The following is a 25346-nucleotide window of genomic DNA, read 5'->3' as shown; positions in this document are numbered from 1 at the left end:
TAAGAATGTAGGCTCTCAAAATGGGAAAAGATGAAAACAACTGCCAGAGAACAATTTGAGACCTATATCTTGCCTGCCACATAATAGCTGCCACCAGTCTAATGCTGCTTCAATACAGTGCTCTGCAAAGGATAGTGTAGCTTTCGTGATAATGAATGTGCTTTTTCAGAAGAGAGAATGACTAGTAAGGTAATGTTTTTCATACTTTAGATATTATAAGTCCTGAATATGTCTTTCTGTAATTCTTTTTTAATATACCTCATAAAAATGAAGTAAAAAATGTTACTGTTGTCAGAAAAAAGAGCTTTCCTAAAGGTTAAGATGAACCTAATTTTTCATTGAAACTTACCTTTAATATGCAAATAAATCCTATGTTTTTTCTAATCCAATGTAATCTAATTGCAGTTGATGAGTAAAGAGTCTCCAATCTCTTTTGGAAATGATGCTTACATTGACCTTGAATGTCAGGTATCTAAGATGAGATGTTTCTTTTCCTTTAATCACAAGAAATCAGTGCCTAATCATTATGGTTCATTGTTAAGCAGTCTACCTTTTCTATTGTGGGAGAGTTTTGTGGAAAATTTGAATAATGGATACAAAATAAAACTTGACTGTTTTTTACAGTTATCTGTGTAGAAGTACATAAATTCTGTTAGATGGAATTACTTTTTATGTCACCTGTCCCTTGTAAACTTAAAAAATGAAAGATTATGATCCTGTCTGTGAAAAGTAGAAGGCCCATCTAAAATTTATTATGCATAATAAAATATATACATATGCATTAACTATGTGCATATTTTATCAGACCAATTTTCTTGTAGGTATTTCTTTATTTCCATGACTACATTCATACAGAAACTTGGAAGATATAAGTCTTTTAATTATTATATTGTCCCTTAAAGAGATGTAACTGAATGTTTCCACACTGCTTATAAGATTCGGTGTCTTTTTTTCAGATGGGTAGGTTTTTCCATCACAATGTTGATTGTTTCCCCTTTTGTACAGTAAGAGTAGTTCCCAGTGACAAGACAGGTTTTACCTTAACTGTTTATTCCTTGTATTGTACCTCCCAATCTTTTGTGTATTTGAAAAGTAGATTAAAAACTGAAATCATGTATTCTTTGCATCCATAAAGAAAAGTGGTATTGATGCTTTTTTTTTCAGTGTACAGAGGCAATAGATTCTTCAGAGCTAAGCTGTTTGGTTTTGGGGGAGCCTCAGTTTACAGAATAAATGTCATAACTTCAATGTTTTGTTTCAAGACCAAATATCACCTTCAGCTATATTTACCTTTGTTAGACAAATTAAACAATGATTACAGTTGCTACTTTGTTTCATTGTAGAAGCAGAATTGCTTTTCTTTTTTCCCAAACTTCAATATTACATAAATGTAAAAAAAGACTTTACAATCATATAATTCATAATTTTGCTATATCATGTATAGAGGTATATAATTATGAAACTAAAAATGATTGTTGTTTATGATAGCTGAAGAAAATAACAGAAGAATTAAATGAAGCCCTAGCAACAAAAGAAGAAATTTCCCAGAGATGTCATGAGTTAGATATGCAGGTAGGACATCTTCAAATCAAGAAAAAATATGTTAGTTCTTGGACAGCTGAAGAAAGGGATTATTGTGGAAATCTACCTTTTATATTTAAAAAAAAAATTCCTCAATTACTGTATTTCTTTACCCATGTTAGCAGAGCAAAAAGTGCGTGCCCACCTGTATTGATTCAGTGATGTCAGCATTAAGGTGATTGGTACTGACAAAGCTTTTTTGCATTCAAGCAAGAAATGAGCTGCATTGCTCAACTCATGAGTTACAGAAATCCTAGGAGGAGTTCTGCTGGTATAATGATTTCAGTGAAAAGTTACAACCAAATCAAAGTTACTCTAGACTATCACCTATGCATAAACTAAGTTTTACTGTAAACTGAGCATATCTGATCTGGAAGGCATCAACAGACTAAACCTGGAACCCAGAAGAGCCATTTCAATTAATTCCCATTTTGGTGTATAATTTGGCTTTTAGCCAAGCAGTAATGACTGGAATTAATGAAGCCTTATGCCTTATTGATTTGTGTTTGATGGTTGGTTGATTTTGTTGTGTCGGATGCAAGTTCTGATCAAAACTGTCCTTTCTCTTGGGATATTTATATTCTTTCTTTTCCCCTCCTACCTGCATTTTGATTGTATAGTGTCTAATAATATGAGCTTATGCTTCAGACGTTCTTTGAGTCACAGCACTTTGGCTTCTCTGCCCCACTGCCTGTTTTCACAAAGCTAGCAGAAATTTAATCAGCTTTGGGACCTCTGTTCCTGTTTCAAGTCTGTTTGCAATTGGCCTTTGGATTAAAAAAATTTCTAGGAGAGGCATGGCCATGAGAGACTTGAATATTCTGTGTGATTGTATAAACATTGTTCCCTTTGGAAAACGTGTTAAAAAACCTTACTATGGGGTGCTAGGGTGTGCGCATGGGGTGGTGGTGCTTGAAAAGTAGGCAGACTTTAATACAGTGACATAATCTTCTTTGATAACTAAGATTTTTCTTTAGATATTTCTGAGAAATAAAGGTAAGAACGCTGTTTTCTTTATGGTAAATCCTGTCCCTAATGCTGTAGTACATTGGTTACATACATCACATATCAAATGAAAAAGTATTAAAGTTACAATGTGTTCCTGTGAAATACAGTTTTGTGAACTTTGATGTTTCCAGTTATGAGTTGTGTTAATGTTTTTCTGTGTGCACCAAAAAAATTGCTCTTTATAGCTGACAGCTCCATTATTCCAGTCTTTTCTTTTATTACAACAGGTTGCAGCACTTCAAGAGGAGAAGAGCATTTTACTTGCTGAGAACCAGATTCTGATGGAACGTTTGAATCAATCTGATTCTATAGAAGATCCCAACAGCCCTGCAGGTCGTAGGCACTTGCAGCTGCAGACCCAATTAGAGCACCTCCAAGAGGAAACATTCAGGTAAAGCCACAAGTGGATAAACTGTAGTTGGCAGCCAGTATGACTTGTATGCTTTTGGTTCTACTGGAATTTATGCTAAATTATTATAATGGGTGGCATAATAACCATATTGAAGTTTCTGTTATGATCTACCTGTTTATAAGCTCAGACTTTGAAAAATGTGGATTTAAAAACAAAATACTGAAATGCTGCATCCACTCCCCTTCCTCTCCCCTGGAAGCTGTAGCAATTTCTAGCTGAAAGTTTGATATGGAGTGTACGACAGACAGTATTTTTAATAGCAAAGTATTTCCTTTTATAAGTTTGAAAAGAAATTATTTGCTATCTGAAAGATAAAAACAGTCCTTAATGTAAGGGTATGTGGAAGGAGAGTGTCTGCTCCTTTAAGGTTATCTGGTCGAGGACCTTTTCACTGCAAAAAAGGGATAATAAGAAAAAGAGGAAACCATAAACAAGAACATACAGGGACACAAACCTAACCGAGAAATGATAAGGGAGGCAGTGATGAGAACCAAACCTGGTCAGTCACACCAAACGATAAGCATATGTGAGAGTGTGAGAATGCTTATTCCAACAAAGTTATCTGATCGAAGAACTTCTAAATTGGGATGATAAGAAAAGGAGAAGACAAAAAAACAAACATACAGCGACACAGACCTGACAAAAAAACCATGGAGACAACGACAAGAAGCAAAGCATGCCAGTCATACTAATTGATGGGCTATCAAGAAACTACAGGTGCCACTTCTAGGAAGACCAACCAAGACTTTGCTATTGATAAGACTGTAAACCAGGGGAGATCCTGGACATTGGACTGGGAGGGGTGAAGGAATCGATAGAACTATACAAATCGATGAAGGAACGTGCAGGGGGAAGGAACAAAGAAGGGGTTAGATAGAAAGGGGTATAAAATGGGGCTGGTCAGTATGCCCTGTGCCTGATCACTGCAGTCTGTTCTATCTTCTTAGTAAATCTTTTCTTACCTATCTCTCTGTGTAATCTCACTATCCCTTGTGTATGTGTGCTGCAAGGACTAAATGACAGCTATTGGTGAGACTGGTGTGAGTGGATTTGGGGCCAGCAACTGGAGTCAGACTGGGGCTGTAGGCACCCCACAGCCTGTGGTGTCAGCTACTGGAGTGAGTGAGGGTCCTAGAGTCAGTAGTTGGAGAGGCCATAGCTGTCTGGATCTAGGGAGGGTTCTACAGACTTTGTGCTTGGAGTGTGAGCTACTGGGGGAACCAGCATGCATGGATTTGGTGCCAGCTACTCAAGTCAGACTGAGGGTGTAGGCGCCCCTGGTCAATGGTGTCAGCAACTGGAGTGAGTGGGAGCCTCAGTGCCAGCTACTGGAGCAGGTGGGGGTCTTGGCCACCAGCCACTGGGGCTGGAACAATGCGTGTCCCAAAAATCAGCTACTGGGAGGGACCAGTGTGAGTGAGGTGAGTGAGGGGTTTGGTGCCGACAGCTGGAATGGGACTGCAGGTCATAGCCCACATGCCTGGTGCCGGCTGCTGGGGGGGGGCTGAGTGTCTGTATCTTCCCCAAACTTGGTGTGTGTGGGAGTATGCGTGTGTATTCACTAGCAAACTTCAAGGTGGACTAGCTGGTGAATAGAAGACCCTGGGTCTTGGCAGGGGTATCAGGTGGATGGAGGGTCCATGAATGTGCATGTGCTTGTGAGTCTAGAGAGTGTTGTGTGTGTGCCTTCACTAGCGACCTTCTATCTCTACCTGCCAAAGAGGAGGAAGGGGACTTGGCTGCCTATAGTTATGTTTTATGAGTCCTATATGTAGGTGCTGTTGAAGGCAATACCTTGTCTGTGGCAGTCTGTGTAGCTGGCTGTGTCAGTGTTCTGTGTGTTGGTGTGTGTCAGTGTGTGTCTTCTGGGATACGTGCTCAGCTTCACTACTGGTTAAGCCTGCAAATGGGAAAGCGGCAGCTGTGTCCCTCAGCCTGGACAGAGGCCCCAGGTCCCCCAGCGCACCCAACTGGCCTACAGTGGCCAGGCAGGAAGAAATCCTGGGCTGGAGCTGCTGGAGGTGGTGGCCACTCTTTACATCACTTAATACTCAAGTGACCTCTATTCCCCCTCTGTATTTCCTCCACTAACACATGGAAATATTTTTCCACATTTAACTCTAAGTACTCCCTATTCACCCTCACTTTCAGCCTGCATAAGTTAACACTGATGCTGAGAGAATGGGTCCCTTTCACCCTCACCTTCTCATTCTTGTTCCTCTATTTTCCCTCTCCTTTGATTGAAACTAGAGTGTGTCCTGTGGTGGGTCAACCTTGGCCGGCTGCCAGATGCCCACCCAGCTGCTTTCTCACTCCCTCTCTTCAACAGGACAGGTGGAGAACATAAGATGAAAAAGCTCATGGATCAAGATAAAGACAGGGAGATCACATCATTTACCATCATGAGCAAAACAGATTTGACTTGGGGAAAATTAATTTAATGATGCCAATTAAAAAAGATTCGGATGGTGAGAAACAAAACCAAAAATTAAAACACCTTCCCCCCCCTTTTTCCCAGGCTCAACTTCACTCCTTCATTCCCGCCTTCTCTTACCTCCCCCCACACCCTGAGTGGTGCAAGGGGGATGGGGAATGGGGGATTGTTGTCAGTCCATAACAGTTCCTATCTGCCGCTCCTTCCTCCTCACACTCTTCCTCTGCTCCAGCGTGGGTTCTCCACAGGCCGCAGTTCTTGTCAGGAGAAACTACTCCAGTATGGGCTCTCCACAGGCTGTGGTTCCTTCAGGAAATACCCACCTGCTTCCAGCATGGGGCCCTCCATGGGCTGCAGCGTGGATATCTGCTCCACCATGGTCTCTCCCATGGGCTACAGGGGAATATCTGCTCTGGTGCCTGGAGCACCTCCTCCCCTCCTTCTTCTCTAACCTTGGTGTTCGCGCTGTTGTTTCTCACACTTTCCCCCTCACTCCTCTTTGCCTCTGTGGCATTTTGCCCTTTCTTAAATATGTTTTCACAAAGCCATCACCAGCTTCTCTAATTGACTCAGCTTTGGCCTGTGGTGGGTCTGTTGATGGAGCCAGCTGGAACCGGCTTTGTCTGGCACAGGGCAGCCCCTTACCTCTTCTCACAGAGGCCACCCCTGCCCCCCCCCAATGCTACCAAAACCTTGCCATGTACACCCAATACATCTCCCTACACTTTTGTTTTTTCTTCTTTCTGCCCTCTTTCCTACACCCTTCTGTAATTCTGATGTCAACTTTCCTGTAACCTTTTATTACCTTTTGTGCATGTGTTTTCGCATCCTTCTACTTTCTCTTGCCAAGCTTCCTTCATCTCTCTTAGTTCTTCTCACTTTGTGTTCACATATGACCCCCTCCCTTTTGTTTCTTGAAAAACAGTCTGTGCTTCTCCATCTTTCACTCCAGCTAATGCACATTTTCCTTGTCTCTATATAGCTACACTGTAAAGAAATAGTATATTCATGTTTCTCTAAATTGCCCTTATAACTCATTTTAGGATATTTTTCTTAATTATCTGAAACAATTCCTACCACAATCTGATTGTCACTTCCTGTTTATACTAAACAGGTTTTCTCTCTCTCTTCTTCTCTCCCCCCCCCCCGCTTTAATTTCTGCACTGCCTGTAACACTGGTCGTTCCACCTTCTATGCTCTTTACATCAAGGTTTTGGAGACTTTTTGAAACCTTTCTTATCTGTCCACTGGATCTCTGTATTTCAGTGCTCCTTTATCTCCTTTCTCTGCATTCTCCCTGTGTGATTTCTAATGACAACTTGTCTGTCTTTTTATTCTTCCAGCTCTAGTAGACCAAACACGTCTACTAGGTACAGCTTTGTTGATATGCAGTGTTTTATCAACCTTCTGTGTCCTTTGACTGTTCTAGTCTATCATTGAAACCTTTGTAATTTTTGGCTTAAGGCTCCCATTGACCATCTTGTCTCCATTCTCCTTGGATTAACTGGACTCCTTGAATTAACTGCTGCTATACCTCTTTCTTGGCTGCATCCCCTTTTATGGGTTTCTTTATTAATTTTTTATTTTAATTTTGGATCAAATTCACAATGGCACTTCGCACTCTGTGCTACCAAGTTGTCTTCTCCACTCATTCACCATGTTTTGACAAAGTTTCTCTTGATTATTCCCTTCACTCACTGCCAACTTCATGCAACTTTTCCTACATGTATTGATGAGAGTTTGTCATACCAGAGACTTTGTTCTGTGCTCTTCGCATGCTAGTCAAAATACTTGGTTCTTCAGAGGCACTGAACAAGCATAGCATCTAAAAATAAAAATTGAGAGCTACAGCATTCAGAACATCTGAAGATCAGGTCTGGCTGCCAACACTGATGACAGTATAAGGGAGTTGGACATCTGGACAAATTCCTGGGATAAACCCTAGGATAAAGTTTTCATGTTCAAACTTTCTGTGCCCCAAAAGGGGGGGAGGGAAGTGAAAACTTCTGCAAGAACTTCCAATGTTATCATAGAGAAATCTCAGATTTTTTTCTTTCCAGCACAATTGACACACACATTTACTTGTGATATTTCAAAGTAGAAGCATTGTAATTGAATTGGAAGCATCAGAAAAGTGATCTGCTTCTATGTTTTTGAATAAGCAAGGCATTTGAGAGCAAAACTCCATTCTGTGTGGTGTTGTGCATTGGACTGTTGTTTCCTTTTCACTGAGCATCAGAAGGCTTTGTTTCTGGTGTTTCTAGAGAGGATGATGATCATGAAGAAAGGTAATAATGGCTCAAGGTGAGAATCATAGAATATCCTGAGTTAGAAGGGACCCACGAGGATCATCGAGTCCAACTCCTGACTCCACACAGGGCAACCTAAAAGTTAAACCATCTATCTAACAGGGATGTCCAAACACTTCTTGAACACCAACAGGCTTGGGGCCATGACCACTTTCCTAGGGAGCCTGTTCCAGTGACCAACCACCCTCTCAGTGAAGAACTTTTTCCTAATATCTAATCTGAACTTCCCCTGATGTAGCTTTAAGCCATTCCCTCATGTCCTATCACTGGACACCAGAGAGAAGAGATCAGCACCTCCCTCTCCGCTCCCCCTCACAAGGAACTTGTAGATAGCAATGAGATCACCCTTCAGTCTCTTCTTCTCTAAGCTGAACAAACCTAGTATCCTCAGCCACTCCTCATAAGTCATGCCCTCGAGGCCTTTCACCATCTTTGGTGCCCTCCTTTGGATGCATTGTAATATTTTTATATCCTTCTTATATTGTGGAGCCCAAAACTGCACACAGTAGTCAAGGTGAGGCCGCACCAATGCTGAGTATAGTGGAACAATCACTTCTTTCAACCAGTTAGCTATACTGTGCTTAATACATCCCAGGATACGGTTGGTCCTTTTGGCTGCCAGGGCACATTGTTGACTCATATTGAGTTTGCCATCAACCCAAACCCCCCGATCCCTTTCTGCAGGGCTGCACACCAGCCTCTTGTTCTCTAATCTATACATACATCCAGGATTACACTGTCCCAGGTGCAGAATCCAGCATTTGTCCTTGTTAAATTTCATATGGTTGGTGATTGCCCAGCACTCTAATCTATCACGATCTCTCTGTAAGGCCTCTCTACCCTCGAGGCAATCAACAGATCCTCCTAATTTAGTATCATTGGCAAACTTACTTAGTCTACACTCAACTCCTGTGTCCAGGTCATTGATAAAAACATTGAAGAGAACTGCCCCTAAAATTGAGCCCTGGGGAATACCACTAGTGGCTGGCCACCAACCAGATGTTACCCCATTTACTACAACTCTTTGAGCCTGACCCTTCAGCCAATTGTTCACCCATTGTATTGTGTACATATCTAGCTGTATGCTGGACATTTTGTCCAGAAAGATACTGTGAGAGACAGTATCAAAAGCTTTGCTAAAATAAGTTAAAAAACCCCACATCCACTGCCTTCCCTTCATCCACTAGGCGGGTAACCTTGTCATAAAAGGATTTTAAGTTAGTAAGGCATGACTTTCCCCCTTCATGAACCCATGTTTGCTCTGACCGATGACTGCATTGTCTTTCAAGTGTTTTTCAATAACTCCCAGAATAATCTTCTCCATAATTTTACCAGGCACTGAAGTGAAACTGACAGGCCTATAATTAGCAGGGTCTTCTTTCTTGCCATTCTTGAAAATTGGAATAACATTTGTTAGCTTCCAGTCGACTGGGACCTCTCCAGATTCCCAAGACCATTGATAAATAACTGAGAGAGGTCTCGCAATAACATTGGCCAACTCTTTCAGTACCCTGGGATGAATCCCATCAGGCCCTATAGACTTATGTGGATTCAGTTGCAGCAGCAAATCCCATACAAGTTCAAAGTCAACTGGGAGCTTCACTCCCCGAGTCGCAGTCCTCCAACCCAGGGCTCCGGGGGTCCCAGGGCCCATCATCGGTGTTATAGACAGAGGTGAACAAGGCATTACACGTCTCTGCTTTGTCTACATCCCTATTTGTGAGGTGATCAACCTCATCAAGTAACAGGCCAATATTTTCTTCAGTCCTCCTTTTGCTGTTAACATACTTTAAAAAGCCTGTTTTTGTTATCCACCACAGTACTGGCCAGCTTCAACTCCAATTGAGCTTTGGCTGTACAAATTTTCTCCCCACAGTGGTGAACAGCATCTCTGTAGTCCTTCTGTGTAGCCTGACCTTGCTTCCAAAGTCCATACACTATCTTTTTCCTCCTGAGTTCCAGAAGGAGATCCCTGCTCATCCAAGCCAGCCTTCTGCCCCACTTGCTTGACTTCCAACACATTGGAATTGCCTGCTCCTGTGCTTCTAAAAGATGACTCTTAAAAAGTGACCAGCATTTATGGACCCCAATACCCTCAAAAGCGGACTCCCAGGGGACCTTACTAACTAGTTCCTTGAGCAGCCTAAAGTCTGATCTCCCAAAATCCAGGGTAGTAGCTCTGCTATCAGTTTTTCTCATATCACCAAAGATTTTAAACTCAACCATTTCATGATCACTGTGGCCAAGACAGCCACGAATCATCACATCACCCACAAGACCATCTCTATTTACAAACAACAGATCTAGGAGGGCATCTTTCCTAGTTAGCTCTCTTAGTACCTGTATCAAAAAGTTATCTTCAACGTGCTTCAGGAATTTCCTGGATCTGTTCGTGTCTGCTGAATCATAGTCCCAGTTAACATCTGGGAAGTTGAAGTCACCCATAAGAACAAGGGCAACGGATCTAGAGATTTCCCTTAATTCCTTATAGAATAATACATCAGTGTCATCGGCCTGGCTGGGTGATCTATAGTAGACTCCCACAACAACATCCACTTTATTAGTTTTTTCCCCTAATCCTTACCCAGAGGCTCTCAACCATGTCGTCCTGTTTTACTTCAATTGTACAGGTTAGAAGCTGCGAAAGATGACTATCGCATACGTTGTGAAGAACTAGAAAAGGAAATTGCAGAACTGAGACAACAGACTGAAGAGCTTAGTACATTAGCAGAAGAGGCTCAGTCTTTGAAGGATGAAATAGATATACTCAGGTAAACTACGTTCCATTAGCTTTGGGTTGTTTTTTCTTTTTTAGAATATATAAATAGTTTTAATCCACAGTAAAATCCAAATAATTAAATTTAGTCTTCATTAGCTTTTGTTGTAATAGTTTTAAGGATGGATATGTATTAAAACACTTCTTAAGCAAGTAAGTAAAAGCCACTCTGTGGCCATCAAAATGATGGTTCTAACTTGTGTGTCAAGCAGTCTGACATCAGATTACTAAGTACCAAAAAGTTCAGTTCAGCTGAATTCATTCTAGTTTCACACTGTTGAGTATGGCTATGGGGATTCATTTGTTATTGTTAGCTTACAGGTTTTGGGTGTTTGAAATTTTTGTGAAAACTTTCAAATTAGAGGATATTTTCCTAATGTTGTTTGTTTTCAATCAAGCTGTGAATTACTTAGGAGTTGGTTACAATTTAAAGTAATGATCCAATATAGAGAAAACTCTGTTTGAATGTATTATAAACTGAGCTCTGTCTTGCATTTTTGTTAAAAAGGATTCAGACTCCAAAACTATTATGGTAATCCTGTATGACTGCTTGGGAAATGGATATAATAGCTGTTAGCATAAATTTGCCATTTCCTTTTTCAGAACACGTTTATCCCTGGTTATCTTAAAAAAAAAAAAAAGTGAAGGGCAGAAAATATTATTTTTACTCTGGTAAAGCAGTGGCTTCTGAGGATGAATTTAGAGTTGGAAGGAAATAGGTTGGAATTGTAGGAGTGTTAATTTATTTTTATTTAATATTGGAAGCAGATAAGGAAATTATAGGAAGAATTATGCCATTCGAAAGCACTTCTGATAACAGCACTTTGTATCAACTAATGGAGGGGAGCAGAAGACAACGTGAAAACCAGGACATTTAGTAGTGTGAGAGGATGTTTCTGTTCTTGTGCTCCCTTGATGTCTGGGAATGTTTTCTACATTGATTTTTAATCTTCCAAGTACAGATTTGATACAAATGTTCAATCTCTTGTCTTCCCAGGCATTCTTCTGATAAAGTGGCCAAGTTAGAAAGCCAGGTAGAGTCATACAAAAAGAAACTGGAAGACCTGGGTGATTTGCGGCGGCAAGTGAAACTATTAGAAGAGAAGAATACGGTGTACATGCAAAACACTGTGAGCCTGGAGGAAGAACTAAGGAAAGCCAATGCAGCACGTAGCCAGCTGGAGACATACAAGAGACAGGTGAGAACATCATCAGTGCAATAATTCTCTGCATTTCTCAACATTTCTTCTTTGCAACATGGCTTATACCTCAAAGTAAAAAACCAAATAAAAACAGCTCCTTGTGTTTGCTTCTTTTGTAAATACTTCTTTCTTCCTCCCTCCCTACATTGCTTATTGGTCATTATGTCAAGTTTGTGTTACTTTTGTCAATGAACAGTCTTACCTCTCAAAAAGTAACAGGTTTATCAAATTATTCCTTATTCAAGTTCAGTAGTGGGGCTAGAATTAGAGCTTCTTTCTCAGAAAAAGCGTCCACTCTTCACTTGAACATTTCCAGCAGCGGGGAATCCACCATAGCCTTGATAAGTTATTCTAGTGGTTAAGTAAGATTTTTTTCTTTAAGTTTCTAACCTGAATTTGTCCATCTGTGGCTAGAAAGTATACATCCTCCTTCCTTTGTATCATCCTTGTTGCGTATATGCATCAATAAAAGTACCTTGTGTATCACCAGAGCCCTCAGGAGTGGAGAACATCTGTTTATTTTCCTGTTCCACTGAGAGGGATGTGACTATTTCTATAAAGGTGGAAGACACGTGCATATCTCCTTTTTGCATCTACAGTACATTGTACATCATTCTGAGATCCTTTTTGCAGGGCCAGCTTGAGCTCGATTTATGTGAACAGTGCCTTGTCTTTTTTCTGACTTCCCTTAACCTTGAATGGTCACACTACAGGTGTCCCTACATGTCAATCCACAGCAGAATTTTAAAAGATACAAAAACAGGCACCAAGAGCATTGCAAGCCCTGGAGTGATGTGCATCCCTCAAACTTGAAAGCTGTTTCCCTGCATTTGGCCATCTTGATAAGTAGGGCAATTAGCTTGCACCTCCCTGGGCTGATTGTTATTATAGTCCAATTGATTCCACCAGAAAAAAAACCAGAACTTGGATAAGAAAAAGGCTGAAGTAACATACAATCAAAGGGAAAAGGAAATATAGAAGGAGACACTCTTTCACTCACCGTTAATATCTCATTTGCTCATAAAAGGAATAATTCCTCTGAATAACAGAGCACCCATTACAGTTGTGTTATCCCTGATGTTTGCATCTAATCATGCTTATTTCAATGATGATGCAGATTTTGAAAGGGGAAACTTTGTTCTTTATGTCTAAGCTGTGCATCTGCAAAGAATATCTCTTCTTCTCCCTCATTCCCAATGTTTTATGGATGAGATTTTCCAACTGAGGAGCTGATGTGTTGTACGGAACTTTACTACTGGCTGAGACTGGAATAAAGCCCAGGTCTCTAATCTGGCAGACCTGAGTTTCTTTCACTTTAACCACACTGTCTCAGAACAAACACACAGTCTGTTTGCCTTCAATGTCTATAAAGTTGGGCTCCTCTTGAATATACCTTTGAGACCAAAACATGAATGAAGAAAGTATAAATATGAAATGTCACAAACAAATTAGTTTCCAGGAGTCCTAACTCTGTGTCCTGCTATAAGAATTAATTATATGTCTTCAGCTGAATCTTCATTCAGCTTATGTGTTTGCCAGTCAGTCTTTACTCTGTTTACTGCTTTCACACTCTGTGTTATGTTATTAACATTCTGGGATTGAGTCTACACTAGTAAAGGCTGAGAACTTTGCTGAGTTGTCTTGTGCTTACTGATCTTTTCTGCTAAGCTTTTATACTTCTCCTTTTTTAGTTTTAAAAGCTCTTTGCTAACTTACAGCTTGAAAAATATCTACTAGATTTTGTTAGGAACATATTGCCCCTTGAAATAAAGAAAACTGATAATGAGCCTGCAGCTGAATGTTCATGTTTGTGTATTAATAAACAATAACAAATGTCTAAGCACAAGAAAATTTACCTAATTGCATGAACTGGTGCCTGACTTCTGAGTGAGGTTTGTAGAAAAAGAGATGACAAAAGGTTTCTTGAGAGTTTTTTCTTTTCCTTGGCTTCTCTGAAAGTAGGAGGATTATTCTACTATTCCTAAGCTCTTTGGTTCATAGGATTATACAGCTTTTCCTGTAAATCTCATTTGTATGTAAATTTTTAAAGATACTTTACATCTTTTTGGTGTTTCTTTTATTTGTGCTAAGGCCTAGTATTTGAATTCTTTTGGCTATACTGAAACATATAACAATTGATGAAAAATAATTTTAGACTGTCCTGTAGGTAAATATTTCACTTATTTGCCTCATGGCGCATGGTCATTAACTACTTTCTTTCATGTGTTTTCTTTTAATGTTAATAATTGCAGACAAATTACTGCTTCTTGCTCTCACAGGCAGTGGAATTACAAAACAGATTATCTGAAGAATCCAAGCAAGCTGATAAACTAGATTATGAATGCAAACGGTTGAAAGAAAAAGTAGACAGCCTCCAAAAAGAAAAAGATGTAAGTTTCATTATATTATTTTTCTAGTAGTAGTGAAAGCAACCATTTTTCCTTTATTACACAGAGCTATGGTTATCAAAAAAAGCTTTTACGTTGATCTTTTTGAATTCATAAGTTCTATTTTCCACTTAAAATTTTCTAATGTTTGTGTACAAATACATTTTTAAACTTAATGTTTATATTGCATGGGGTAAAGTGACTGTATTAAAATATATGCAACAGATTTTCAAGAGGAAAAGCCCTCTCATATAGTGTCTGAAGTTGTTTCTTGACCATTCACCATGAAAAGGATAATAAATGCCAAAGATAGTTGTAATGTATTCTGAAAAACTATTTAAAGTAGGTTTTTTGCAGTATCTCCCTAGAACTAAACTCAGAAGTGTTTTTTTTTTCCAAAGTAATGTTCCTTGAGGTAGCATCTGCATGTTTCTCTTTGCAAAATCAAGGCCTCTGTAGCAAGAGGTTTAGGAATCTTGTAGAAGGATGTGTCCTCTATTGTGATTTCCCCTTTCTCTTGTGATCACTAATCAGTGGATTTAGTTTCTGGTGTCATCATGGATGTGCAGTATAGATACCAGTTTATTATCTTCCTCTCTAAGCCACCAACAGACTGAGGTTGATTGCTCTTGCCCTCTCTTGCCAAGAATGATCCTCCATGTTTCTCTGGCATACTCTAGTTTCTTTGCCAGTTGGTTTCTGTTTGTGGATATTTTTGGAGTCTGTATATTGGCACTTTAAAGTACCACATGAAACATGGCCAACACTTTCAGTTAGCAATTGCTCAGGCTAATTTGAAGTGTAAGTCTGTCTTTCCTTCAAGCAGAATCTTTGTAGACACTTTCCTGAAGATATCCTATTTCCTGTCTAATCTTTTAATAAATTTCCAGGTCTTGCACTTTGGTAGCACTTGAGCTGAAAATTCTCAGTTATATTCTGCTCATAGGTCTTAGATTTCTGTACATTGCCAAATTTACTAAATACTATGGATACCTGTCCTTGTCATCACTTTCTTCTGCTCCTCACTCTCAAATTGGAATGGCTCACAGTAGTCTTGTTCATTTCTTGCTTTGCTTTTCTTTCCTGTTTTTTACCAGGTTGTGTTGTGTTTTCTCCCCTCCACCCCCATCCCAGATTTCAGGGGAAGTTTGTATTTTTAGCTTACCTATTTCTTGGTGGAAACCCTTTCATCTTGTATGAAGGACCTGCATTTCAAGTCATTGCAGATATGGTTTTCTGTTTTGCCACCTGGCAAGAAGTGTTGTTTTGGGGTTGCTTGTTTTTAATGCATTCTTTTGAGTGAATAGGTGCCTGTAAAAACTATATCATAGCTAAAGTAGTCTCTCAGTGTTTCGGTTAGTGATTCTTAACCTATTATTCTTTCTCAATCCCATTATTCTTTCTGTTTCTTGATTGTCACATCTTAATGTGGCATCAATGACATAGATACTGGGATTGAGTGCACCCTCAGGTTTGCAGATGACACCAAGCTAAGTGGTGCAGTTGATTCACTAGAGGGAAGGGATGCCATCCAGAGGGACCTTGACAGGCTTGAGGAGTGGGCCCATGTGAACCTCATGAAGTTCCACAAGGCCAAGTGCAAGGTCCTGCACCTGGGCTGGGGCAATCCCCAGTATCAATACAGGCTGGGGGATGAAGGGATTGAGAGAAGCCCTGCAGAGAAGGACTTGGGGATATACTGGTGGATGAAAAATTGGACATGAGCCGGCAATGTGCGCTTGCAGCCCAGAAAGCCAGTCATATCCTGGGCTGCATCAAAAGAAGCATGGCCAGCAGGGCGAGGGAGGTGATTCTGCCCCTCTACTCTGCTCTTGTGAGACCCCACCTGGAGTACTGCATCCAGCTCTGGGGTCCTCAGTACAAGAAAGACATGGACCTGTTGGAGCAGGTGCAGAGGAGGGCCATGAAAATGTTCAGAGGGCTGGAACACCTCTCCTCTGAAGAAAGGCTGAGAGAGTTGGGGTTGTTCCAGCCTGGAGAAGAGAAGGCTCCGGGGAGACCTTATTGTGGCCTTTCAATATATAAAGGGGGCTTATAAGAAAGACAGAGAAAGAGTTTTTACCAAGACCTGTAGTGACAGGGCAAGGGGCAAGGGTTTTAAACTGAAAGAGGGTAGATTTAGATTGGACATAAGGAAGAATTTTTTTTACGATGAGGGTGGTGAGACACTGGAACAGCTTGCCCAGAGAAGTTGTGGATGCCCCATCACTGGAAGTGTTCAAGTTCAGGTTGGATGGGGCTTTGAGCAATCTGATCTAGTGAAAGATGTCCCTGCCCATTGCAGAGGGGTTGGACTAGATGATCTTTAAAGGTCCCTTCCAACCCAAACCATTCTATGCTTCTATGACTAAAATTGCCCATCACAGAAAACAAGTTATGTTGTGATATCTTGTCAATTATACTTTAGAGTTATCTGTTGAACTTGTTTTTGTCCTTGTGTCTGTTCTGTCAGAGTATGATAGTATGTGATTGATATCTTTAATAATATTCTGTCTTGGAGTTTTCTATATATGTTGTGTTGGCTGATAGATACCCATGCAATTTGATGAGTTAACTTTTTCTTCAGTATCTGCCACAAGCACTTCTACCACTGATTGCAGCCCTAGTGCTTTTTCTGTTCCTCAAAGTACTTCTTTTCTGTGCCTGTAACTCTTGTCTTTCTGCTACCTGACATTTCAACTTCTCAGCTGCCTGTTTCTCTTGTGATCTTTCAGGTTTAAAATATTCTTGCTTTCCAGTAATCAACTTCAAGGTATTTTCTGGCTGCCAGTATCAAATGCTGCAGTGTTCCCTGCTGAGTGGCTCTTTTTACTGCAATGGTAAAACCAATCCAAGCTTTATAATCTAAGGGTTTTGTGAAATGGCTGTTCATACAATCAGCATGCCCACTATATTCAGGTTGAACCAACAGTTAAACCAGAATTAACGATGCAAGGTTCAGACAACACAAGCCTCTGATGCACCTCACCAAAGTGCTGTTTGCCAAAGGGATCACAAGTCCTGAATCCATTTGGGTTGACTTGTGTCTGGTGTGAGCAGCTACCAGCCAACACAACTCTGTACTTACTTACACAGAGCTAAGGGCTGTCCTAGAACTCTTAGTGACATGGGACACATCCTAGTTCTAGAGCAGACTACCACTTTGATTTTTATATAAATTGTCACCCTCTTCTCTTATGTTGGAGTCCTGGGATCCTTTTGGGCTACTAACCTGGTGCTACATGTAGCTTCTTTTCCTTTGCCTTACTGGCAAATGGGAGCATACAGGCCTGACACTACAAGAGTCAACGTATCTACACTCCAGGATGGTCCAGTACTGTTCTTCAGTTGTCTTTGGACTGAGCCTGAGACAACAAGTTTCCTTCCATGTCTGAAGTGCTCAGATGATGGCAAAGCCAGTGACACAGATCAGGAGGAGGAAGTGGAACTGCTGTCTAACCTCCCACTGTTGGAAAAGCGACAGTGTCAAGTTACTGTAGTTCATCTGTTGTGTTGACTCTGTATATCCCCCAGCTACCTTACATTTCCCTCCTCTTGTCTAGTGAATCTTACTTTCCTTGATAAGGGAAAAGTAGCCTATGGTATTTTAGCTCACTTGCTTTTCCCTTGGAGCCAACTATGTGTGAGGGGAAAAGGAAGACAGGTGAGTGGTCTGAATGGATGCTGTTTTCTATCTGGTACCTGAAGTTTGCGTCATGAATATCTTGATTTGTGACAGGAACAGAACACAAAATCAACAAAATGGAGCTTAAGCGGGGTCACCTCCAGCACTTGTATGTAGCAAGGAAGTGCCTACAAGGCACCATTATGGAGAAATCCCTCAAACACTTTCTAGGATGTCAATATGCTGGGATGCCTCTCTGAAGTGCCTGTACACTAATGCACACAGTATGGGGAATAAACATGAGGAGTTAGAGATCTGTGTGTAGTTGCATGGCTACAATCTTGTTGAGATCATGGAGACATGGTGGAACGGCTCCCATGACTGGAGTGTTGCAATGGAGGGACACAGGCTCTTCAGGAAGGACAGGCTGGGAAGAGAGAGCAGCTGGAGTGCTTGGAGCTCTGCCTGGTGATGGATGAGGAGCCACCTGAGAGCTTATGGGTAAGGATTATAGAGAAGGTAGATAAGGGTGACACTGTAGTGGGTGTCTGCTATAGGCCACCTGACCAGGAAGAACAAGTGGATGAGGCCTTCTACAGACTACTTGAAGTAGCCCCACATTTGCAGGCCCTGGTCCTTATGAGGGACTTCAGCCACCCCAATATCTGCTGGAGTGACAACACAACAGGGCATAAGCAATCCAGGCAGATCCTGGAGAGCCTCAACGACAACGTCCTCATCCAAGTGGTAGAGGAGCCAAGGAGGAGAGGTGCTCTGCTGGACCCCATACTCACCAACAAGGAGGGGCTTGTTAGAAATGTGAAGGTCAAAGGCAGCCTTGGCTGCAGTGACCATGAGATGCTAGAGTTCAGGATCCTGAGGGGAGGGAGCAGGGCAAAAAGCAAGATCAGAAGCCTGGACTTCAGGAGAGCAGACTTTGGCCTCTTCAAAGATCTGCTTGAAAGAGTCTGATGGGATAAGGCCCTGAAGGGAAGAGAGGCCCAAGAAAGCTGGTTACTATTAAAGGATCACTTCCTCCAAGCTCTAGAGAGCTCCATTCCAACGAGTAGAAAATGTGGACCCACTGCTGAATGAGACAGGGGACCTGGTGACACATGACATGAAAAAAGGCTGAGGTACTGAATGCCTTCTTTGACTCAGTCTTTCCTGGCAAGACCAGCCTTCAGGAATCCCAGGTCCCAGAGACCAGGGGGAAAGTCTGGAGCAAGGAAGATGTACCCTTGGTGGAAGAGGATCAGGTCAGGGAATACTTAAGCAACATGGACATACGTATATCCATGGGCCCTGATGGGATGCACCCATGAGTGCTGAGGGAGCTGGCAGATGTCATTGTGACCCACTCTCGATAATCTTTGATTGATCATGGTGACTGGGAGAGGTGCTGAGGGCTAGAGGAAAACAAATGTCACTCTGTTGTGAGTTAACCCTGCTAGGCAGCTAAGAACCACACACCTGCTTGTTTACTCCCCCTGCAGTGGGATGGGGAAGAGAATCAGAAGGGTAAAAGTGAGAAAGCGTGTGGGTCGAGATAAAGACAGTTTAATAAGGAAAGCAAAAGCCACACAAACAAGCAAAGCAAAATAAGGAATTCATTCACACCTTCCCATCAGCAAGCAGATGTTCAGCTGTTTCCAGGAAAGCAGGGGTTCATCACGCATAATGGTTACTTGGGAAGACAAACACCATAACTCCGAACATATCCCCTTCCTCCTCCTTCCCCACAGCTTTTATTGCTGAGCATGATGTCATATGGTAGGGAATATCCTTTTGGTCAGTTGGGGTCAGCTGTCCCAGCTGTGTCACCTCCCAACTTCTTGTGCACCCTCAGCCTACACGCTGGTGGGGCAGTGTGAGAAACAGAAAAGGTATTGACGCTGTGTAAGCACTGTTCAGCAATACCTAAAACATGGGGAATTTATCAAAACTGTTTTGGTCATAAATCCAAAACACAGCACTATACCAGCTACTATGAAGAAAATTAATGGTAGCCCAGCCAAAACCAGTACACACTCCTACCTTCAAGTAGGGCAAGAAGGAGGACTCAGGGAACTACAGGCTGGTCAGCCTCACCTCCATGTCTGTGAAGGTGATGGAGCAGCTAATCCTGGAAACCATTTCCAGGCACATGAAGGACAAGAAAAATCATCAAGAGTAGTCAGCATGGCTTCACCAAGGGGAAGTCATCCTTGACCAACTTGATAAACTTCTGCGATGAAGTGACTGGCCTGGTGGATGAGGGGAGAGCAGTGGATATTGACTACCTTGACTTCAGGAAGGCCTTTGACACTGTCTCCCATAAGATCCTCTTAGAGAAGCCGTATGGGCTGGATGAGCAGACAGTGAGGTGGATTGAAAATTGGCTGAATGGCTGGGCCCAGAGGGTGGTGATCAGTGGCACAAAGTGCAGTTGGAGGCAAGTCACTAGACGTGTACCCCAGGGGTCAATACTGGGTCCAGTCCTGTTCAACATCTTCATTAATGATCTGGATGATGGGGCAGAGTGTACCCTCAGCAAGTTTGCTGGTGACACAAAAGTGGGAGGAGTGGCTGATATGCCAGAGGGTCATGCTGTCATCCAGAGGGACCTGAACAGGCTGGAGAAATGGGCTGACAGGAACCTCATGCAGTTCAACAAGGGGAAGGGCAAAGTCCTGCCCCTGGGGAGGAACAACCCCAGGCACCAGTACATGCTGGGGGCCACCCAGCTGGAAAGCAGCTTGGCAGAAAAGGACCTGGGGGTCCTGGTGGACACCAGGTTGAACATGAGCCAGCAACGTGCCTGTATTGGGTCTGGCTGGGATAGACTTAACTTTCTCCATCGCAGCCCTCATAGTGCTGTGCTTTGTATTGGTAGCTAGAACAGTGTTGATGATAACACACCAATGTTTTGGCTACTGCTGAGCAGAGCTCCCACAGCATCAAGGCTGTCTCTCCAAACTCCCCCCACAAAGGCCAGTAGGCTGGGGGTGGGCAAGAGGTTGGGAGGGGACATAGGCAGGACAGCTGACCCAAACTGACCAAAGAGATATTCCATACTATATGATGTCCTGTTCAGCAATAAAAACTAAGGGAAAGGAGGAGGAGGAGGGGGCATTCGTTATTAAGGCGTTTGTCTTCTGAAGCAACCACTACGTGTACTGAGGCCCTACTTCCCAGGAAGTGACTGGACATTGCCTGCTGATGGGAAGTAGAGAATAATTTTTGTTTGTTTGTTTCCTTTGCTTCCGTGCACAGCCTTTGCTTTTCTTATTAAACTGCCTTTATCTCAACCCATGACTTTTTAATCTTATTTTCTCCCCTGTCTCGCTGAGGAGGGGAGTGAGAGAGTGGCTTGGTGGGCACCTGGCAGCAGCAAAAATGGTAAATGGTATCCTGGGATGCATTAGGAGGAGTGTTGCTAGCAGGTCAAGGGAGGTGATCCTTCCTCTTTATTCAGCACTGGTGAGGCCACACCTGGAGTCCTGTGTCCAGTTCTGAGTTCCTCAGTACAAGAGAGATATGGAGCTACTGGAGGGTGCAAAGAGGATAGAGCCAGGCTCCTTTCAGTGGTGCCTAGTGACAGGACAAGAGGCAATGGGCACAACCTGAAACACAGGAGGTTCCGTCTGAACATCAGGAAACACTTTTTTACTGCGGGAGTGACTGAGCACTGGAACAGGTTGTGTAATTTCCATACTTGGAGATGTTCAAAAGCTGTCTGGACGTGGTCCTAGGTAACCGGCTCTAAGTGGCCCTGCTTGATCAGGGGCATTGGACCAGATGACCTCCAGAGGTCCCTTCTAACCTCAACCATTCTGTGATTCTGTGATTTTTGTAAGCTTATATTCTGATATCTTTAGCCCAACAAGTGTAATATGCAGCAGCAAACCTTCTTAAAGAACTGCTGTTTCCAGGAAGTAGTTGGTCTTTATTCTATTCTGAAATAAGTTGAAATGCCTTGACATGAAAATCATCTCTTGAGTTGCATGTAAATTCTTTTTTAAGTGTTGATGCTATGCCTTGTGGCAATCTGCTTAGTGTTAAGGATGTATTTGTAGTGCCAAGACTAATATTATTGTTGTTCCTATTATTCAGAGATTAAGAGCAGAAAGAGATTCTTTAAAAGAAACTATTGAAGAGCTCCGATGTGTACAAGCACAGGAGGGTCAACTCACCACTACAGGTAAGAGACAAAAAAGGAGATTAAATATATCTTTTCTAAAGTGCACAGAGGTCTTCCAGAGAATACTGAATATGTTTTTATTTAGCAGATAATAAACCTAAAATTCAGCTAAACTCAAAAACCACTTTTGGTATTACTTTGTTTTCAAATGCATATGAACTCATGAAACTTTCAGTTTGACTGAAATTTTTCATGTTTAGTCTCTTCCCAAATATGGTGGGTTTAGAAAATGTTTCTCCCTACCCCAGGAATTTGATTTCTTAATAGTCATGCTCAACATCTCTCTCATCTCCAAAGAATATTATGTAACAATTTCCTGATGCCTACATGATTGTTCATATGCTGCAATTTATTTCCATGTGTTACGTTGCACAGCTTTGTAATTCTTATATAAACCAATCAGTAAACCATCCACCACAAAATCACTTCTCCAGAATGGGTGAAAATAGGAACAGTGATTGTTCTCCAAATTGTGTTGTGCTTGTCTTTCCTTCTTGCTAGAGGCCTAACATTTGTATTATTTCCCAGTTACTCAAGAGCATTACTCTAAATCTATCAACTTGTAGAACAAAGTTTATTCCTGGTCTTTTAAAAGAAAGTTACTGTTCTTCCTGGTAAACTTTATATCTCTTTCTTTTCCTGACACAGCACTGATGCCCCTGGGAAGCCATGAACCTTCAGACAGTCTAGCAGTGGAAATTGTTACTCCTGAAATCAAGTAAGTTAACTAACTCATATTTTTATTCTGCCTAAGCCTTAGAATGTGCACATAAATGACCATTCCCATCTGGTTTTCAGTGTTTGAAAAATTCTAAGATTCGTATTTGTTCTTCTCCTTCCCTTTGGATTTCCATACAACAGCACCCTTTATGATTATAGACAAGATTCACTTGACCTCTCTCAAGTTTGTCTTGTTTCAAAAGGAGAAACAAAGAAACCCTTCATCCTCAAGTTGGGTTTCTCTTCCTGCAAAGAATTCATACAATTGCAACTTCTTATGTGCTTTAACAGACAAAAATATTTGTAACAATGGGATATATTGTTATTGTATTGGGAAAAAACATTAAAATTGTCAAAATGAAGAATAGATTTTAAAATGCATTTGCATCATGGCATTAGAACAGCCATGCACTATTAGAAAGAAAGTGAAGGGACAGGACTGAAAATCACTATGGTTTAAGATAATGCAGTCTGCGTTTAGCCTTGCCAGAGTGCCTGGTATCACTGTAACTTGAAGTCATTAAGGGCCACTCACATCTCAGAAGTCTGCAAGCTCTTTAGGAGCTCATTGTTTCCTCTGCAAATGTTGGTACAACTATTTCAACATTTGGAAAGCTGCATATGGGTTCGAGAAACTTTTTAGAGTAGTTAAATGATATCTTGCTAGGTAAGTAATAACAGAAAGAAGTTGTTTCTCTTCCAGCTGCATTGCTGTGCATTGCTACAAGAGTAGTTCCTTTTAGTATTGTTCTCTAGCAGCAGAGAAGGAGAGTAATGCTTTGAGGCAGTATTACAAAAGTAGGGGGTTATTGCATGAACATTCAAATGATTTGCATAGGAAAGAACAGGATCCTAAATGCTGTAAATACCCAGGCCATATAGAGTTCACTGCCTCTTTACCTTCAGCAGCTCCAGAAGCTGGATTTCAGACTAACATACATCTATGCTGGCTGCCTGGAGGTGCTAAACTTGGCCTCCTTGCTTACTTCAGAAAGATGGACAGTAGCAGTGGTTGAACTGGGAAGACTGCTTCTTCCTGATCTACAGAGCTGGGCTGCTGCCACTGCTTTCAATGAAGTGTGAAGGTTGCAGGAGGCCTCTGTCGCTGGTGGGAGGGGGCTCCCACCCATAGGAACAGCTACTGCTGCTCTCCTATCTTCTCCATGACAACAGAGTTTGGGTCTCTCCACTGTAAGCTAGCAAAAAGATTATCTGGCCATTCAGACAAAATTTTCTGTTCAACCATCTTTTCTCATCCCATAGAGAAAAATTGCAGACTGGGCGAAAGTGTTTCTTTCACAAGGTGGATTCAGTCTATGGGCTGTTGGTTGGACTTGTTCTAAATAAACAAGTTAAGTGACTGTTGTGGGTTGACCCTGGGCAGCAGCTAAGCATCCACACAGCTGCTCTCTCACTCTCCCCTGACCTGCCCCAAAGGGACAGGGGAAAGTATAGGAAGAGCAAACCCAAGAAAACTCATGGGTCAAGACAGTTTAACAGGTGAAGGAAAGAGGGAAAAAAACACCAAGTGGAGCAAAGGCAATCACTCACCACCTCCCACAAGCAGACCGATGCCCAACCAGTCTCCGAACAATGGCCACCTTGGAAGCCAAAAAAAACCCCCACCGCCTTCTTCCTCTACCCCAGTTTTTATTGCTGATCATGACGTTATATGGTATGGAATATCCCTTTGTCCAATTCAGGTCAACTGTCCCAGCTGTGTCCTCTCCCAACCTCTTGCTCACCCCCAGCTTACTCACTGGGCTGGAGCAGAGTGGGAAAAAAAGAAAACCTTGACTCCGTGCAAGCACTGTCCAGCAATAGCCAAAATATTAGTGTGTTATCAACACTGTTTTAGCCACAAATCCAAAACACAGCACTATATGGGCTTGTATGAAGAAAGTTAACTCCATCCCAGCCAGACTCAATACAGTGACATTCATGGGGGCTGCGGGGGGGAAGACCAAGAGGAGGGAAGTGACTTGCCCAGGTTCATGCAGTAGTTTATTGATAGCTAAGTTTACAACCTGTATCCTTTGATACCCTGATACCCGGCTCTGATTACTACCCATCAGTCTGTCTGACCTTGTTCTCAGATCTAATCTGGGCCCTCAGGCAATGTTCCTCTTCTGTGTTTTGTACAATTGCAGCTTCTTTAATCAAGTTTGAATTTGGAGATCAAGAGTCAATTGTAGTTTCATCTATTTCTAAAACTGGTAAAGATCTTTATGTTATCTTTACACATCCTGTGGTAAACTGTTTTATTCTTTATAGAGAATGGCAAGCTTCTTCTAGTAGATTTTATTTGTTTAGGGAGAAACTCATTCGCCTTCAGCATGAGAACAAGATGTTAAAGCTGAACCAAGAAGGTTCTGACAATGAAAAGATCACCTTGTTGCAGAGCTTGCTCGATGGTACAAATTTACGGAAGAATGAATTGGAGACAGAGAACAGGTAAGGAAGTATTGTTCTCTGTTCCAGTGACTTTCCTAACAATGCCATACACTTCTGTCTTAGCAGACTGTTGTCAGGGCCAAGTTCGTCATGTAAAAAAATGTGGTTAGCCCTATCAAAAAGTATCTCAACCAGCCTGTGAGTCTACTCAGTCATTCAATGTTGTTCCAGTATCTGGAGCCTGCAGTGTGGGCTGAATAATTCTGTAATAGATTGCAATTGGAATGATGCAAAGGCTCACAAAAGGAACCATGT

At 41.8% G+C, this 25346-nt stretch overlaps 1 protein-coding gene across 2 annotated transcripts in view; it reads left to right on the top strand.

The window, feature by feature from the left end:
- LOC140650474 (protein Hook homolog 3-like) overlaps positions 1-25346 on the top strand; it is a 131160-nt gene that overhangs the window by 82122 nt on the left and 23692 nt on the right. The window contains exons 7-15 of one of the 2 annotated variants that reach the window (XM_072858748.1): positions 406-468; positions 1489-1572; positions 2817-2980; positions 10375-10515; positions 11518-11719; positions 14002-14112; positions 21830-21917; positions 22566-22635; positions 24951-25091. In XM_072858748.1, the coding sequence (XP_072714849.1) occupies positions 406-468; positions 1489-1572; positions 2817-2980; positions 10375-10515; positions 11518-11719; positions 14002-14112; positions 21830-21917; positions 22566-22635; positions 24951-25091 (1064 nt within the window). Of the gene's footprint in view, positions 1-405; positions 469-1488; positions 1573-2816; positions 2981-10374; positions 10516-11517; positions 11720-14001; positions 14113-21829; positions 21918-22565; positions 22636-24911; positions 25092-25346 lie in introns of both variants that reach the window. The other variant, XM_072858747.1, reaches the window with a different exon arrangement.

The sequence above is a fragment of the Ciconia boyciana genome, chromosome 4 (assembly GCF_034638445.1).
Source record: "Ciconia boyciana chromosome 4, ASM3463844v1, whole genome shotgun sequence".
Lineage (NCBI taxonomy): Eukaryota > Metazoa > Chordata > Aves > Ciconiiformes > Ciconiidae > Ciconia > Ciconia boyciana.
Note: the sequence above shows the minus strand (reverse complement) of the source record. Positions and strands in the feature narration are given on the sequence as shown.